The sequence below is a fragment of the Megalopta genalis genome, chromosome 4 (genome assembly GCF_051020955.1).
Source record: "Megalopta genalis isolate 19385.01 chromosome 4, iyMegGena1_principal, whole genome shotgun sequence".
Classification (NCBI taxonomy): Eukaryota; Metazoa; Arthropoda; class Insecta; order Hymenoptera; family Halictidae; genus Megalopta; species Megalopta genalis.
In genome coordinates, this window is record NC_135016.1 from 2,197,377 (window position 1) to 2,216,947 (window position 19,571).

The 19,571-nt window shown below is 46.8% G+C and overlaps 1 protein-coding gene across 9 annotated transcripts in view; it reads left to right on the forward strand.

Moving 5' to 3' along the window:
* Window positions 1-19,571, forward strand: part of LOC117218845 (uncharacterized) — a 220,613-nt gene that overhangs the window by 90,780 nt on the left and 110,262 nt on the right. The window contains exon 1 of one of the 9 annotated variants that reach the window (XM_076521059.1): window positions 6,201-6,445. The exons of the other annotated variants lie outside the window; for them this stretch is intronic. Coding sequence (XP_076377174.1) covers window positions 6,397-6,445 — 49 coding nt within the window. The 5' untranslated portion in view covers window positions 6,201-6,396. Of the gene's footprint in view, window positions 1-6,200; window positions 6,446-19,571 lie in introns of those variants that run through there. 9 annotated transcript variants of the gene reach the window in all.

Below are 19,571 nucleotides of genomic sequence, written 5' to 3' on the forward strand. Positions count from 1 at the left end.
AAAAATATAAATCAAGAAAAGGAATGTCCAGCGACGGGTTTTTGCCCGGTCCGTTCAATTATACGGAACGTTCTTCGTGCTCGTCCACTCGGGCCATCAATTTTCCAGCGTTTCCGATGCAGCGATCAAACCGATTCGCCTAACAGCTGCGTCGCGCTGCCTCGCGCCACCGCTGCCGACACTGATCACCAATTAAATTAAAACTGCGAAGCCGTAAAGGATTATCATAATCGGCTGGGGGGACGTCGCGCGCGGCTCGTAAAACCGTGTCCTTTAATTCGACGGTAGGGAAGGTAAGTCTTCATTATTCGATCGTGAAATGCCTAATACCGTCGCCTCGCGTCGTGACGCGTCGTGACGCGAGGATCGCGGCGGTTATTAACATATTAGAAAGCCGCGGAGTGATTAATATTTTTACGGGCCCCGAAAAAGGCGACTCGCGTCGGGATCCGTTGATCAACGGTTGATACATTATCCGTCCCGTTCCGCGCATGGCATTTATTACTTATTGTGGCCGGATAGTGAAAGTATGCGCCTAACCGTCGCGACCGTCCTCGTACCGCGAATTTCAGCGTGATTGCTATCGTATCGCGGCGATCCTCGCGATTGACACGCCGCGCCGCTGCACCGTCGCGCCGCAAAAATTATGCCGCGATTTATTCCGATTCCACTTTCCTCTTGCATCATCCGTGCTTTCCATTCTCATCGCGTCGATTCGGAAAGATACGATAGGACACGGCCATTCCTCTTCGTACGTTCAACCCCTTCGGGGGACGGGCGTCGACTTACGAACAACGTCAGGACTGCGCATCTTATTCCAGAAGATTAGGGTACATCGTTCGATTTTATCGTTATTCCGGTCTTCGATACGTGATCCAGTTCTTTGAGAAAAGTATTCTTAACAGTGAAAAAATCCTCGACCGCAAAGGGTATTGATAAGGGAATTGACAATTGTACTATTTAAAGTGTACAGGATGGTCTATTTATAAAAGATCACGAAGCAAAAGATACTTCTTTTGAAAACGGTCCCAAGGGAGAGATTAAAGGGAAGAGTGTTGTCACACCATATTTTAATCAGTCGGTAAAACCATGTTGAAACAAAAATTGGAACTTTAAGTAAAACCTGCCACCCGCTATCCAATGGAATTTTAGCCATCAGTTTCGGTTTTCCAAAAAATCACACATTTATATCTCCAACGCCTCGTCTAAACAGCCTCGTAAGAAACGCGCAAAGAGGACGTTGTCCTCTAAAATAGCTATCTCGTCTTTTTTTAAAAGACCGAGCCCTGATCCAATTGGAGCCAGAATCACCGGCTTAACACGTTCCGAAGAGGCTTTCTGCCGAGGAAACGGCTGAAATAAACTGGTCTAACCGATGATAACCGAAACCAGTATTAATTAATGCCTTCCAGGACGAAGTGGAAACGTGGAATCGCGCGCGGCGCCGACGTTGGAAACGGGACGAAATTTATCGTCGCCGGCGATCGTCGATAAACATCCTCGTTCTAACGGATTATTAGAAAACGCATGACCGGAATATGGCGGAGCACACACGCGATATCGGCCCCGCGATATTCCGCAAACCGGGAGTCCGGCTTGACATCTTTCTTCCCTTCTGCCTCCTCGCCGCCCGCCTCGGCTTCTTTCCACCGGGGCCCAGGGATTAATACGAGCGAGAGCGGTGTCCACCAGAGGGTCTACGTGCCCGTGGACGCCCACGGCATCTCATATCTTACGGATGAAGACATTTACGACAATCCTCGCGCGGGGCACCCCACCTACTTCTCTCGAAACCCATGCAGAAACTGCTCGTCCCGATGTCACTCCTCCACCCGTCGCCCTCCCTCTGGCACCTCTTTCGAATTCCTGCCTCTGTCCGAAGGGCGCCCGTTGACCCCCGAGCCGCGAAGTAAATGTCACATTAGGACGTCGGACGCGACAGGACGTGGACGTGGAAAAACATAGCGTTTAGGAAGCGGTCTCGACCTCCCTCGCGCATCTGCCACGGCTGTTCCTGCGGTTTTTGGTGGTCCGGTCCTTGAACGGCTCTTCGGGCCGACCGACATGCTGCGGGAACGTTCAGCGCGACGTTCGAGACCCTGCAAAAATTTTCAACCACGCGTTTTAAACGACGACATTGCTAAGTTGATGCACAGAAAGCTCAGATGATTTTATTTTAGATCAGACTGACGTTTCGACGATGTCTACTTCGCAGTTTGTACTATTTTGTACGAAAACGTCCTGTCAAGCCACCGGTGGACAATAGTCCTTGAAAAGGGATGTTTTTATTCGCTGTAGAATTTTTATCACTGACCAAAAATGATCGACTATGTTCTAAAAACTCTTCCTGGAACTGGTCTATGGAAATGCCGTTCGTTCAAAGAACTAAATCACAAATTACACAGATCCAAATGCAGAAATCTCCTTGACAAGCCCTCTAGAAAGTCGTCCGCAGCTTCGTAATTAACAAATATTTTTCGCTAAGAAAATTCTAACATACTCTCCAAACCGTACTCTTCGAGATACGGAAAGAATCATTGCATAAAGTCTGACCGTTCCGGAGTAGGAAATTCCCGAAGCTGACCGAGCATCGAGGGTTAATCACCCCATAACAGGGCACGTCAGGTTCGTCGAAGCGCGCCGTCCCGAAGCGACACTTCGAGATCCGGCAGATCCGACAGGAAGGGCTCGAGATCGAATCGGTTAAAGAACTAGAATAGCGACAACGAGCAGCCCGAGTCGCCGTGGAGAAGTTAATCCTCGTTGAATAGCGCCGTGGACGAGAGTTTTCCGAATCGGGTCGCGCGGCGAACATTCAGAACCGAGTGGCTCGTAAGTCCTCTATTCTTTGGTTTCCGCGAATCCTGTTAGGGGGCTCGGTCGTACGTCCATGCGCGAGAGAGAGAGATTTTTTACCTCCTCGCCGTATTCCCTGACCGGTGAAATTCCAAAGAGGCTCTCTCCGCAGCTTAGAGCTTCGCCGTGGTCGCGTGTTGGCGTTGCACGTGGGTTGGGCACCACGTTGAGCCCCCCACACAATGGTACACCTTGGCCCGTGTACATGGGAATAGGTCGGGACCTCGACGTGTCAGAGGTGAGGCCGCACCCTGCATTGTGTCCTACCCACGTGACCGTCGTACAAGTCGTCATTCGTGTCAACGTTTGCCCCATGAATCCTTCTCTGACCGTAGAAACGCGGATGTGTTGGTAACGAGTTCCGATAAAGGCTGCTTCGCGCGACCAAAATCGCTGCTAGAGCCTCCGATCGTTCTCCCTTTCGGGGAGAAACTGCTCGGATACCACGAGGAACCTTCGGGACTTCGCGCTCGTTTGGGCGAGTTCGATTACTTTACGACTCATTTGTCCCAACGACACCTCCTTCGGTGATAAATTAACCCTTGAGACGGTCTTTACGCTAGTCGTAATATTCGAAGATCGGTTTGGCGAAGCAGCCTATTCGTTTCTCTCTCGATCGTACAGTATCCATTAGCATAAGTATTCATAATTTAGGTATTCATTTTTTATGTGTATTCGTTTTTAATGTGCTTTCTAAATCGTTTGATATTTTTCTTGAGAAATCACAGTTACAGTTTAGGTATATATATATTTTTTTTAACGATCTTATAACGAGTTACAATTATGCTAAAAAATACACCCTGGACACCCTATGCTGCTTTAGGTGACTTTTATCCGCGCAGTTCATAAATTATAAATTAATTTCGAGGTTGTTGATAATTTGCGATTTGTTTCTGTCGTACCTTAAAGTTCACTCGACTCGTGACTTAGATACCGCGCCATCCACCGTAAATTATTAATCGCTGGAACGCTGATGTATCATAGATCCGCGCGTTCGAAAGAAAACCGATTCATTAGCGGTTACGAAATCATCGGTCACCGGTACTCATTAGCCACCACATAATCTCATTAAACTACGAATCTCGGAGTTTCGTGGTGTTGTTATTAATTTGAATATGCCGTCGTGCGCGCGTTTCTTTCGGCACGAACGAACGCTCGCGGCGTGCAACGTCGTTGCGTAATTAGCAGACTGTGAACACGATACGTTTATGAGCGGGTGAAATTTGAAACAGTAGAAAGATCGATCGTAATCGAAGGAGCTGTTTGGACAGCTACCTTCGGCTCGATCAACCTGTATATAGATCGTATATAACGTTCGTTCGACGATGTTACGATAATGAGCGGCGACACGTTCAACCTAAGTTCTAAGTCGAAGACCCGTTCGGATATCGATTGCAGATACGAGTCGCCGTTGCAAAAAAAGTCGTACAGGAAATGCTAATTAGCCTTTCCGAGGTTCCGAGCAGCAGCTGCCATGGTTTTTCTAATTGATAAAATTGCCTGCCAGACGAACGAACGAACGTCCGGAGAAAAAGCCGGGAAGCTTCGCCGCGATTTGACATCGAACGGTTTTGCACGCGTCGAGCGTTTCGACGGCCGGGGCAAGATTTATGGACTAACGGGGCGTTTTAGTATTGAACTTAGCATATACCATCGGTTTTCTGTGCCGATAGAAAGTTTCGGTTCCAGAGGTTAGAACCTTCGGCCCGGCTTGCACCGGCTTGCTCGGTCAAACGTGCACCGTGTAATTCATCAAGCTTAATAATTGGTGTGCTGCGTAATCGCTTGCATAAATTATGCGTCCGCCGCGGCGAATTGAATTGATCGCAGTTTTATAATCTTCTATCATGCATCACACGCCGAGCCGTGCCGAGCCGAGCAGTGCCGAGCCGCGGCCACATTCTAGGGGGGAAGACAATTGACCTAATAACGAGATAGGATTATGCGATACCCGATTCAGCGCCAAAGAATTGTCTGGGAGACTGTATTCTTGGCTAAATGGCAGTCTTGTCTAAAATCTGCGATAAGATTGAGAGTGATCGATTACGAGTTCCAACGACGTCTTGCGAAAATTCGTGTCACGTTCGCTCTATGCTTATTATACTTTTCTTTGCCTTCTTTAGCTTTTAATTCGGTTTATACAAAATCGGGCAGCATCTTAAAATTGCATCTTCTCCGAAGAATTTATATTTTTTTTTAGTAACAGAACGTTTCTTGTTTAAACAGGATAATTAATGTAATCGCTGATTGCAAGCGCGCCCGTGCGAAATAAAAACGATCTATGTAAATTAAATAAGAAACGAAAGAAATTCTAGACAAAGATCTCTGTCATTCGGCAACGTCGAACACGAGGCCAGAACTTTCAGACCAGCTTGTACAAGGAGTCGTGAATAGTCTCGCTGATAAATAAAAGCAATTGTCATTATCCATGCCCATAATCGACACCCCTTTAGCACGCGTGAGACCAGTTCGAACGACGCGACGCGACACGAGGCGACGCAGAAAAAGACGTCGGTTGCGGATTAGAAATTCCAATGAGGCCGAATATAGTATTCGAATTTTGAAATCGAGAGACAACGCGCCGCCCAATCATCGTCTCCTTGTCTTCTGTTTCCTGACTGGCTGCCCGAGGATGAATCTATGAAAGTATTAGTGCAATACCGAGGTCAAGTCGTAGGCAGATACGCCCAAGTGTTCTCCTCCCTCCACGCCCCTCCTCGATCCTTTCCATTTATTAACGCGGCATCGGCGCACCGGCAACTCGTTCATCAGCTTTGTCGTTCGTTCACCGTTCACTGTCTTTCGCTGATTAATCATCTCTAACACGAGCGTTTATCATCCGCTTAATATTCCGGATCGATTCGAAATACACATAATAAGTAGGTTACACGGTTCGTTCTATCCATTGAGAATTCAGTTTCGCCTGCAGCCCGGTGTCTCTAATTAAATAACTGGTTATTCATTTGCGAACGTTGCGTGTTCCGAACGATCGAGCAGGATGCATTAAACAAGTGTCCAGGTGATCGAGCAATTAAACTTAGGCATGCGATAGTCTCCAACGATTTTATTCGATGCCGACTTGAACGGCGAGTTCGAGTAATTGAAATTTTCATTCGACGATTGGACTTATTGTGCAAGCTGCGAGACGTTTTCGCGGCGTTTCCTGCTATAATTTTCGTTATTCATTAATTGTTTCTCTTATCTGGAGGAACGAACAATCACGATTCACGATTTAGATTAAATTGTAGGACAATTTCACGGACCTCGTTTTGATCGAATTATATTTTCTCTGTTACAGGTAAGCAGCCATTTTTATTCCTGATGGTGGTTCCACGAGAGTTAGCAACGGGAACGTTAAAGATCAGAGGAAAATCTCATTAGATTCGCATCAAAGTTACACGCGAACGTTTCATCGAACGCGCTCGAAGTAGCTTAGCATTATTATGGTGGTTCCTCGGCACCGCGCGCACTTTTCTATGCGAGATACTAAAGCCTCTATGGGACCCCGAGGAATTCTCACACTTTGTTGTGATTGATCGCATGGAAATCGCGGAAGAATCGGCGTCTAACCTGAAGCGCCTAAAGAGACGTAAGCCAATAAATTTATGAAAGCTTTAACCTTTCCGATCGAAACTGCTCCGAGAATTTTCGAACTGCGCGATGATCAATCTTCTTAGCTCTTAATTTGCATTGTGAAATCGGTATGCTCGAGAGGAAGGATTATTATATTCGTCTGCTTAACAAAACAGAATTGTTTGTATCGTGGCATAAAAATTTATGAACGTCGTAAATTCATAGAAAATTCTACCTGCAATCGTGTAATTATAAAATACATGGACTATAAGTTTCTGGAATACTTTAATCGTGTTACAATAGCAGTTCCGTAATAAATGTCGACGTTAAAATTTACAGCTCCGTAAACAAAACTGAATGGCGGGGAATCGCATAGAAAATATGCATCCTCGTTATTTACATGCAATCCGCCACGCTAATTTCTGGAACGAAACGTTGCGTTTAATACAATTTCAAAGTTTTTCGCGCGAGCCGCCGACTCCGTGGTTCCATAATTATTTGTCGAGATTCATCCGTTCGCCAATTAACAATTAAAATTTTAATTGATAGCGATTAACTCGGAGAGCAGTCTTTGAATTTCAATTAGGAAGTGAATCTAGCCGCCAGCCGGGTGCGCGCCGAACCGAGGACAAAATGGCAACGGAACCGGCGCAATTAAAATGTCGAAAAAGAGGAAGCAGGAAGCAAAAATCCAGAAATTTCGCTATCCTTTGCATATTATAATTGGTCATCAGCGGTCGCGTATGCACCGAGTGTATCCCGTTAATGACTCGTTCAAAATTCCCTCGACAGACTTTATATATAGTTGTGCCATTATTGTTGACGCGCTCGATCCGACGCTAATTACCACGTCTATGATATAAGCCAATTACCGCGGCTAATTTGAACCACGCGAACGTACCATTAATATCGCATTATCACGCGCTCCTATGGCTCTGTGCTTGGTAGCGAATTTGTTATACGAATAAGAAAGATTTATGAAAATCGCGATTATCGGCTGAAACGAGAAAAACGCTAAATTGTAATAATTACACCTGGAAAACAATTCACCATCCTTTATCGTTGCACGATATACCGCTTTGTCAAGTTCGAAAAATTGTTGCATAAATTACATTGTCCAGCGTCGAGAGAGAAAATTACGTTGACTTTCATAGTTTGCAAAATAAAATTCGAAACCTAATTAACATTAAGCTTTTCGATAAAGTAAATTTTTATTTCACAGAGAACTCGTCGACAGTGGAAATTCTTCGACAATTTTTACGTCCTGGTGGTTCGTCGAATTTCCAAAAATTGTTCCGATACGTTAAATAAGTCGCTCGAATATTTGTAGATAATTAACGAAATCGAATCATCGGATACTCTCTTCGTAGGATTGTTAGCGACTGCCTCGCGTCTCCTCGGTTATATTTTAAGCTTTTATGCGAACAAATGGCGGTTATGTAAACACGGTAGTCGATCATCCGCGCTCTAACGTTCTCCGCGAACAAGTGAATGATAGTTTGGTAACAAACCAACGATTGCAGCAGCAGCAGCAGCTCGCGGAGAGTAAACGATCGTAAACGCGAGATCCCGTGAAACGTCGATATTTCAATGTCATTTTTTCCAGAAACCGCGAGCAACGGTATCCGCTGTATTAATTGCGGCTCCGTCCGCGGGTCTCTCTATCGTTTGATCGATTGTCTGCGCGTATCTCTTCGGCTATGCGCGTCTAATAGGCCTTGATGAGTTTCGATAAACGCTGAACAGTGTTCTTTAATTAATTGCTGATTCAATTAGTTGCGCGAGTTACTAATTTTAATTACCCCGCGAGGGCAGCGCTGCAACGCAGACGCGAATGCACGGAGAGAGACATCTTTATCTGATTCCACGTCCGATCCGAATCAATCGAAAATTCCCCGTTCCAATCGTCCTCCGATCTTGCAGGAAAAGTAATGCCGATCACAAAATTTCGCTCGCGATCGACCTGGAATATTCGCGGAATTCGCGTGCACGCATCGAATATCGTCCTAAACGAAATTAATTCGCCCCGAGCGTTTCCAGCGGCTTCCAAAATTGATCCCAGCACCCCGCGAACGTTGATCCAACGACCCTCCCCGTGGAATACAGAAAGCAAAGGCTGTTCGGTTGCCGGCAGCGGCGCGATAAATCTGCGGCATAAAATCGTCCGCGAAACGTCCGGGGACGGTTGAAACGGTCCAGAAAGCTCCCAGAAAGATCGTGACGAGTTCCCAGCGAGTGCCGGGAGGGCAATAAATCCACGGGGCTACAAGTGGCGCATGAAAAACCGCGTGCAGCGTAGCGAGTGCAGCGTGCGTCGATGGCGGCGCGAGGAGGGCTCCGTCGGGCCCCGGAGAGACTTTAACGACACCTCCCAGGCCGCGATAAAGATGTAAATCTGCCTGTAAGCGACGAGAAGTACGAGCACAGCAGCGGCCGCTATTAATTCATGCATGCATTGTTACGTGTCAAGCCGCGCGGTGTATCTGTCGGCAGATCGTCGTGACGAGATAAGCGAGTGAAAACCTTCCTCCTCTCGATCGGCCTCCTCCACCTCCTCCTTCGTCTTCCGATCCTCCTCCTCCTCCTCCTCAACCTCCTCCTCCTTCGCCTCCTCCACCATCTCGTTCTTCGGCTTCTCTACCTTCTCGTCCTCCTCCCGCGCTCGCGTTGCCCGCAGCCGCGGATGCTGGGAGCACGACGAAAAGACTGCTCCTTCGCACCGGCGAAGATTAATCGTCCACGTCGGACGGACGTCGTGATAATTCCTTTAAACGACACGCGGCTACGCGAACCGGGACCCGGTGATACGGTGAAACGCGGCCCCGTCGCGTCGTTACCGCGACGCCGCGCCGCGCCGCGCCGCGACGGTGGTAATTATTTCGTTTAGCGACGCACTGATAGACGGCTCGTGTTCCAACTGCCAGGCCGCCCGGACTCGACTCTCTGCATGTGCCGGTGCCGCGATGCCGATTCGGAGCTCGAGGATAACGCTATCGTTAGCTGCTCTCGTCTTAGCTACCGCTAAAGTTTAACCCGATATCCGCGTGGCCTCGCCGCGAGTAGAACTCAGTCGTATGATGCGAAGCTTCCATGGGATCGTGACCGACTTATTTTCATCAACTTAAGGTATACACCTTCTTCTTCTTCTTTCGTGTTGATTAACAATTGGTCAAGTACCTATTTCCAATCGCACAGGTCGTGCAAATCGTTGAGCATGTTTTATTAGATCTAGGTTACGCGTTATGGTATTATCGAGAAGAGAAGTTGAATGAGATTTTTAGATAATATTATAATGCAGAGAACTTGAACGAAGTTTTCAGATAATAGAATGTTTTTCTATTATCTTCGGATGAGAGAGGGTCTACTGTGTTTTAAACATTTCGGCGAGAATACGAGCAAAAAGAATTCTTCGGAAACCTAGAGCAGCAAAGACATCTGGAGGCACGAGTGTCCTTAGTAAAGTCTCCCCAATTGACGCTCAGATTGTGCACAAAACTGGACAATTTGAGGAGAAGGAGACACGATTATTCGAGCCTCGAGGTTCGTTTTTATAGTTACCGATTATCAACGATTATAGAAACGAGCCACGAGGCTCGAATAATCGTATCTCCTCTCCCTAAATTGTCGATTTTTGTGCACAATTTGGGCGTCGATTAGGAAGACGTTACTGTAGTTCTTCCTGGGGCAAGAGTGAAGGTATCAAGGGCCGGGGTAGGCACAATGGTCGACCCGATGAATCCCTCATTACCGGGACAGGAAGCAGGACCGAGGATTTGTCGCGTAATGCGCGATATCGCGGATCTCGAGGTCGCGATCGCCATGACCGCCGCGTCAGACACGCGGTAACACGTGTCTGGCTTCCAATGAGAATTTAATTGCTCGAGCTTTCATTCGCCTACCGGTGAGGCAACACTCTTCTCGGGCCTCTCATTTGCATTGAGAGAGCATGACCATATCGGGGCCGCTTCTCTATTGCCCTGTGCCCTTTCCTTTCTTTACTTCTTCTTGCCGCTGTTTCTTCTTCAACGAGAAGCTCGCGGCTCGCGGTCCGCGGCGACTTTGTCCGATGAATGCCCGCTGGAAAAGCAAGAGTGCGCGGCCTCGCCCGAGCTTTTTAATTATCCCTGCGAAGAAGGAAACGGCGTGAAAGGATCTCCTTAGAAATTGACACCGTCGTTCGTAGAAACACTTAATCACCTTTCGTTTCATCAACATCGTTGAGACGCTTGCAGCCGTGTTTGTAATTAACGCGATACAATCGGGCGTAATTTGCTCGCTGAAAATTAGTAAAATGAAATTTATAACGCTAAGATTCGGTACTTTAGTACTCGGTTTAGTAGTGTATACTTTTGTACCAGTTTCGATCTTCGAATTCTCGAAGTATAATTTCTAAACAATATATTACAGTTTCTCGCGTTTCTCGCATTCAGATTTTACGCGAACGCGCCAGGAATGTTTGCACGTAAGAATAACAATAAGAACAGATTGTTTTTTAAAAGTAGAGCATCGGTCGCGGCAGAAGACAATTCCATCGGGTTTCGATGAGCGCGCGCACGTTACTTTTTACTTAACGACTTTGAACTAGCATGAACGCGCGGCAATGAGCAAAAACGCGGATCGTATCTGATGAAAATTTCCATTTTATATAAATGATAGTCATTCCTCAAGATTGTCCTTTACGTGCGCGCGTACACGCGATACACAACGCTATCTATCACCTTCGTAACTTCATTAATATCTCGGCGTTTCTCGGTCCCCGCAGAAAATCCATTAGACGCATAAAGACGTAAATGAGATACGAACATCCGTTTATTTACCTATTTATACAACAATTACGCGCGGCAATTAATATAACCGCCTCGGGAGATTGAAAGCGCGCGAATCCGATTCTGTGCGCCGGGATGTCGTAATAATGCAAGCTCGCGATAACAAATACTTCTTGGTTACCGAGACACCGGCGGAGAAAACGGTAATCAATTCGATCAATTTAATTATCTATTATTAATGATTATCGCCTTCGCATCTCCGCGCACTCTATCAGTCACGCTTGTCACTCTAGGACATATCAATTTATTCAGTCATGCTTGACGTATAGCGACACCTTGTTTATGTTATGTGTTATCTACATCGTGTCATAATCGGGGATCGATATTATGACGGAACAAATGATCTGGAAATTTTTGTGTTTATTGTTGCAGAAAACTGTGTCCGCATAAATTACGTGCAAATGTTAAACCGTGTATCTGTTACTTGCGATATAATGTTACACGCGTTGAAGATTATCGTCGAGCATGGCTGCTACAAAATTGTATTCTAATAAAATCGTCCTATAAAATTAGTTTATATATTACTTCGAGCGAGCGAGAGAGAGAGATATATAATTATCTCGTATATTGCTTTAAATAATACAAAATAAAAGGTCCGCATCAATTGCAAGGGGCAAGAGTTAACGAATTTAACGAGTTTAACAAGTCGAAAGTAATGTAGAAACTTTTATGTTTGCTCATCAAGGAACGCGTTAACCGAATTAGGATCTCGCGAAGTAATTCTAAAACAGATTCGAGCCTGCTCGTTAAACGTTCTGTTTCGCCGATGTAATAGCACACGGCGGCGTTCGCAAAATTCTTTCGAAAAAGCACTATATAAACAAACTCGAAACGATCCGTCGATTTTCGCGTCTCATTATACCAACAGCCAACTCGCCGTCCTATTCTCGTACGAGACGACGTACGCGCTGTAATTTGTGAAAAACTCGCAGTTAATTGCCGAAGAACAACCAGTTATTTCCATCGTTTCAGAAAATTCGAATACCGTTCGCCGGCTTGCTTAGGCGGACGACAACGGACAGCGACGAAGTGCCATACGACTCCTCCGCGCGAGAAGAAAAAGATCCGACTGGTTTCCGCTTACTCGCGTGTTGTTTGCAAAGTTCGCGATAATTCTCATTGTCACGGCGATGTTTATGCATGAGAGGAGAACAAGGGGGCCTCGGCGCCTTGACACGTACAAACGGCGATCGATAGCATCGATGTATCGACGAGGAGCTCCTCCCGCTAATTGGTCAACGATTCTTCTCGCAGCGATCCACGTGGGAAAAGAAAATGCCCGACGGCGATCGACGAAAAGATCGATCGAGAATTCGATCGAAGATCGAATCGTGATTCGGTCGCATTCCGTGGACATCCGCGGGAAGATGCGGATACGTTTCGTTGCGACGATCCCGATCGATCGTCGACGTCGCCGTCGACGAATCGCGCTCGACTCGTCGCGCTTCTTCGATCGATGCTGCAATTAAAACCAGTCACCGATGGGTTTACTCGCGGGCGAACCTTTACGGCGGAGAAGATCCGAAGCGATTTGGTTATCGATAATGGTTTACCGTGCGCGCTAAAAGTATTATTCTGCGGCCGTGTGTCCCGTGGAATGTTTATGGTGGTGTTAAGGACCAGGGCCCAGCTGTAAAGACACATTGTGGCGCCTGCTGTTTATGACGATATTAAAAATATCTGCCGGAGATACTGCCGAGTGTCGGGAATTCATCACTCGCCCCGGCATTCCCGTATTCCGGCAATGTCTCCTGGAAATGCTATTATGTTTCTGCAAACGTGACTGCACACAGTCGCTCGCGCGCGTCGCCGACGCGCCAGCGTTAACGGCGAGTTTTTAATTGTTTCGCTGTGACGGCATCGGATGCGTAAAAATGAACCCCGTTGTCCTTTTACTCGGCTTTTAACCGCGTTCAATTCAGTTTCACGACGTTTTCAACGCTGTTTATCTTCCATGGAATTTTACATTTTTTAATTTTACATTCTCTTGACGCAAGAGAAACATAAAAAGCATTTGCCATTCTATTTCGTTGCAATCGTGTCTTTTTAATAGAAACTCGATGGTAGAAACAAATTCCTTCTTATTTAGGTTCTATATCTTACCATTTACGTAGACAATTTTTATTTTACAGAAATAGAAATAAGTAAAAAATTATAATCCTCGAGGGTGACACTTAATAGCACCCTAAACATGTTCGAACAGCATAATCCTCTGCCCATTAGGATTTCATTACTGCCAAATCCTCTGAACGAACGTAAACGGTTCGTTTGCTGAGAAACAATTTTGACTAAACATTCCCAGGTGATCCGTGATAGAAAGTACAACGAACGAGGATAAAAATTGCTTAGTCTAATTATACGTGAAACATCGTTGGGGGCTGACAGGTTGGACGTCGAAATAAGAGAGAAAGAGGGATTTCTCGATCGGTGGGTAAGAAAAATGGCCGGGACCCTTGACCCGACCGAGGGCCCACAGGTCGACAGGCTTAGGAATGCCAGGTCCAGCTATACCTCGCTAATGAACCTTCCATTCCCGAGCATCCCGTCTATTTACCGAAGGACAGGGGAAACACGAGACGCCATGGCACGGCGCGGCGCGGCGGTCGAAAGCTCGCAGGTCGTTTTCGACCTGCGTGGCAATCGAACGGCCAAAGGCCAGCCGATAATTCCGTGGTCTCGAGGGCTCCGGGGTCCCAAGGTCCGAAGGTCCCAAGGTCCCAAGGTTCCCGGGCTTCGGCTATCCGACGGTGATGGCCGGACGGCCGATCCTTCAGCGGGGTTTCAACGCGGAGAGATTAGAGGGTCTTGGGCAAACTTTTCGCAATTACGAAACGAGTCAATAAAAGCTCTCACGGCTGTTAATGGGTTGTTTCGAAGGCGGTACACTTTAGCCCCACCAGGGAGCACCTAGATGCTTGCCCATCAGTAGGGGGAATCCCATAAAACGCGCGAGAACGTGGCCTTTACGATAATGTATATTCTGATTGCTGTTACTACTCTGTAATGCTAGTATTACAGGACTCATGCGCGCTGATATCGCCGAAGAATGCAATCAAGCCTCGTTCGCGTAATCTCCGCCGAGAGCCAAGCACGTTGTTAATTATGCGATTTAGCCACATTGTGTGGGACCCGTGATATCGCTCGTTCTTCAGCGATTTATTCATTAATCTCGGACCAGATGGACGTTACGATCCGGTAGATTTTATTCGGGATACGATGCCCCGTGTCCATTATATCTGTTCCCTACACTTAGGAAAGTAATTCGCGTTCCGATAATGGCTAATGAAACTGTTGCCAGTTAGCGCATCAACGAATTTCGCGCGCCACTGATTTCTGTCGATGATAAAGGGTGGCGATCGTTGCGAAACTGCCTCGCGGTGCCTCCTTCGATCCAGCTACTTTACTTGGAACTTCGAAGTTCAGCGATATACTGTTTCCTAGTCGAAGTCAAGTCTCGGCATGAAAGTAATGCTTTATTTCTAGGATAAGCAACGCGCAGATTAAAATGTGCGAAAGAAACTCGCCTCGCTTGCGCGTTAAATAAAACCGCGACATAAAATCGTAGATCGACGTTTTATAGCTCATTGGAAAGGGGAAACTTGCCTCTATAACATCGCACTACGGCAAATCCGGAGAAAAATTTCTTAAACTCCGTACAGTCGACTGAACTTTTAGTAATTTCCAAAGGAGAAACACGAATTCGGTTCCTCGGATCGTCTTGTGTTAAAAAATAATGCTTACCGGAGAGTTTTGTTCAAAAATTGAGACCGACAGCTGGAAAGTAGACACTTTACCCTTTAAAATGAGCACAGACAGAGCATCGTAAGATTTTTCTACACGAAGTTCCAGGGCTTCAAAGCGTTCCTTCAAATTTCCGTTCAAGTCGGTTTCACGAGGGTTTCATTCTTCCATCTCGGTTTCTATTTTCGCTCGCACGAATTGAGAACAAAAAAGTGGCCCAACATTCGGTGTCGGCAATCAGCCAGGCTACCGGAAAGCCAGCATCCCCGCGGCGTGTACACGGTGCATCACGGTATCACCGAGTCACGAAAACGTCTTCGAATTTCGCGCGGATCGGCCGGCCTAACGACCACCGCGATACGATAAGTCGCTAATTTACGTTTGTCGACGACACCGTGAGGGCCTGTCGTGGGTGGCCCATCGCACGGCGTCGTTCCATACGACAGTACGATATGTTCTCCATCTCCTTGCGGGCCCGATGGCCGGCGAATACCGCGACATGCCCGCGATTAATTAGCAGGCGGACGATATCGCCGAACGAAACTGTAATCGCCGGGATCGGTCACGCTTTTCGGGATGGCCATGACTATGCGATCCCGCCGTTCCCCTCGCTGATCCCCGGTGATTGCACTATGTTGCACGGCGCTCGCTGCTGACTGGCAACCCTACCGGCTCGTCTCCCGACGAAAGATTTCGTGATAGGTTGCGTTATGTATGGATAGAATTATATCGTGGGAAGGAATGCGGACTCGCGCGGCTCTTCTTTTTTTCGGCAAACGCACGGCCGAACGATATCGCATGCATCGCGATCGCAATCTCGCCGGTACTCCGCGAAAGTCATTGTGACTTCGCCCCCGGTTCGGACGGTGCCACAATGTTGATGGATCTCGGTGCCACTTTCTTTCGTTGCCGAGCGCATTCTTCGCCGGCCAATTAGACGCCGAGTTTCAGCTTTTGTGCGAATCGTGGTACATTCAATTTTTGACCACGCTGTTTCGAAAGTTGAAGAAGTATTTTTTTGTGTGGCCACGGTCGAATCGGTCATAAATTAGAAACGCTGTTGCATAGAATTAGCGAATCGATTCTAGACGGTTCTTCGACGAACAGTGTTTCTCGCAGGTAAATATAGATCACGACGAAATAGAGAGACGTTTAACGACGTCTTTCGTGTTTCAACAAATATTTCTGGAAGGTAGGAATATATCATCCACGCGAATAGCAGCTCGATAGATCGCGATCCGAGTAAATCAGTATTCCGGTAAAACTTATTTCAATGTTCTTTCAACCGCGTGCGTTCTCGTACGCCATAAATTCAGCTCGGCTGTAACGTTTCTACAAAAGAAAAAAAAACGAAAAGAAAATTGGAAAAATGATCGATATATACGTTATCGTCTCGTTAGTTTAATTGGCCGTGATCGTAAAGCAGCTTCCATAAAAGTTATTTCAATTTTCTCGCGACCGCAACGTTCCCACAAGCAACGCCATAAATTCGTTTTGAGCGAAACGTTTCTACCGAATGGGAAATCCAGAATTTTTCGTTTGCGGCTCGTTATCGTCGCCGATGGTCGAATGAATTTTAAGACTCGCGCACGGCCGGTTCTCCGCTTTGTCCGCCGCAAATAAAATGTCTGCTCGAATTGAAAATTCAACCGATACAGACGGGCTGCAGGATATTTCGATATTTATCGACGTTTAGCGATAACGTTATCGACAAAAGCACCGGCTGCGCCGTGCCCGTGTCTCGGCCGATTACGCAATCGCGGGACTGCCGGTCAGCACGCCTAGATCGTATCTCTTTCACCTGTACTTTTGAAGAAACGGTTACTGACATGGCCTTCCTCTTCGTGCACGCCGGTTACCCGCGGGTTACTGAATCGCGGATCAACAGCAGTCGCGCGTCGCGCATTGGACTCGGCCATCAGACAAGACACAACAATGGCCGCGAAGCTACGAGGGACACCCATTAGTCAAGCACCGAGGAGCCGGCGGCCGCGGTGGCGCGCCTCGTTTCAGCAAGAAGCGGAATGCTCGGCTCCGGAGTGGCAATTTATTACGCTGGTAATTACTGTTAAACCGGCATCAATTACTATCAAAGCGGTCGGCCGATAGCCGAGCGAAACGCGGTGACCAAGTTCGCTGGAAGCCGTCCGGGGTCACGGAACCGTTCCCGATGACAGTTCATGCGTCGCTCGAGATTAGGGATGGGGTCGAGATTCCGGCGTGCGCTCGCGAACCGCTGACTCAGGATCTCCGGTTCGGTTCGACGGTTCCGAACGATGCTAAAAAAGTAAGCGGCTTTCGACGTGATTAGAACGAAACTGTGCAACGCTAACAGCAAGGGCTGCTGATCGATGTGCTTTCTACAAATCCATCGTTAGCAGTTGAAGATTTAATTGGTTTACTTAACGGTAATATGGCAACTTCGCACCCCAAGGAATAAAGTCGAACGATAGCAATCGCGATCTTATGTAAAAGGATATGTCAAAGTCTTTTTGTTTTTGTTTTAAACTGGTACAGCCATTTAGGAGTTTATTAGCAGGTTTTCGATAAGCAGTGTATTAAGAACATTCGTAGCGCACTTTATCTGCGATACCAAATTCTCCTGCGAATACGACCGTTCGAGATCATCGACGCATTCGCTGGCCAAATATGGCAATTTAATGTAACGAGTGAGTCATGATTAAACCGTAGATCTACATGCAACTTCCATTGGGTTATTCGTCGAAAATTAAATTGTGGGATCAGAGAAAACTGAACAAATAATGCCAATGCTAGGTCTGAAATAACACGAATAACTCGCTCGCGTTTCAGAAATTAGGGCAACTCGTAAAAGTGGCGCGTAGTTAGCGTGGTCCTTTGACACCGAAAACGACACCCACCGTCCTCCGCTCCCCCCTCAATGGAGAACAGCGACGGATAGTGGGGAGCTGAAAAGTTATTCATAGTGTTCGTACGTCCTTCGAGAGAACGACGCTCGAGGTGTCGATCAATGGCATTCGATACATCGCATCGGCTGCATCCGTTTACGTGGCTCCTGTCATTGGAATAATTACCGGGGGGGCTCCTTGACACGCGAGCCGTGGGCCAACCGGCATCGCCATTGGCCGATGAACAATGCGGTCTGATTGGTGACGCGATTAATTGTGGGAACCGTTCAACCCGGGGCTTTCGAAGGACGCTCGTGGTACTCGCCTTTGCTGCAAGGATCGGCCTTCGTAATTAATTGGTGATGAATTATTTTAGAATTCATCGCGGCTGGTTATGGAGATGTTAATGGGAATGTGAGAAATCGCGCTTTGTTTGCAAAATATTCCTCCGATCTTTCTCTTTCATAGAAAATATTAAAAACGACATCCTGCAACGTTGACGATAGCTTCTGCGTTTCTAAACGTTCTTCTCGTCGAATCTCGATGTCTCCTTTAAATTGTAAACGGTGTCTTAAAAATTAGGAAACGTCTAATTCGATCGCGCGTCTCGATTTCAACGAAAAAGCTGTTGCTCGACTCGATAAAGCTGCCGACCACGGCAGAATTTATTATCTCGCGAATCCGGTACGTGTCTCAGGCTGCGAGTAATCCCGAGGTTAGCTGACACAGTTAACCGAATCAGCATGTTGCTGACGATTCGAGTTTTAGTTTTACACTTCCTCGATTTCGGTCCGAAATACCCGTGACCCAATACTTAAGCGACTGACTAACGTAAAATAAGCATGACTCACGGATAGAATACACAGTATTCGGCGTGTTAAAGATCCAGAAAGCAAGATCTCTTCGGGATCATCCGCTTCGAACGCGTACTAACCGCTTCTGCAAATTTTGCAACATTCGAGGCGTGTTTCACGTTCGTGTACCTCATAATAATTTCCTAATAAGCTAAAAATAATTCCGTAGATTATTTTCAAAGGATGATTTGAAACAAATGTAACAAAATTTGATGCGATAAAAAAATTCTGGGATTATAGGAAATTCGCCCTAATTTTCCTTCGACTTGTAAACTAAAATGGACGATTTGGGATGCTCGATTATGGAGAATTTACTGCACATAAAACTGCATAACTGGGACTATTACGATGAATAATGTTTATAAAAGTCTGCAGTTATATGCCATTGAGCCACCCTTCAGCCATTGAGCTACTCTTGAGCTACTTCAGCCATTCGAACTTCTCTTCTGGCTGCTTGAACTATTTCAGCTACTTGAATTATTTCAGCTGCTTGAACTACTTCAGCTACTCGAACCACTTCAAGCATTTGAATTTCTTCAGCATTTTGAAGGTTCTCCAAAACTATTTGCACGAGCCTCCAATTTCGCTGCAAATTACCCATTATCGTGATCTCCAAGCTGCGAAACCTCGAGCCAAGGCTCTGCCAAATACACGAGACGAGGTTCGATGGAAAACGCAGTTGCAGCGAGAGAGATCCACGGCAGCGTTTTGCAGCCGACTGTACGCCAGCGAGCAAGCGAGCAAGCAAGCAAGCAGTTAACATTAGCCATGATGACGAAGAAGGCCAGGGACTCGGCGAGATGATAGCGAGCGCGTTCGCTGGCTGCTCGCATCGGTCACACCGCAGGTGACTC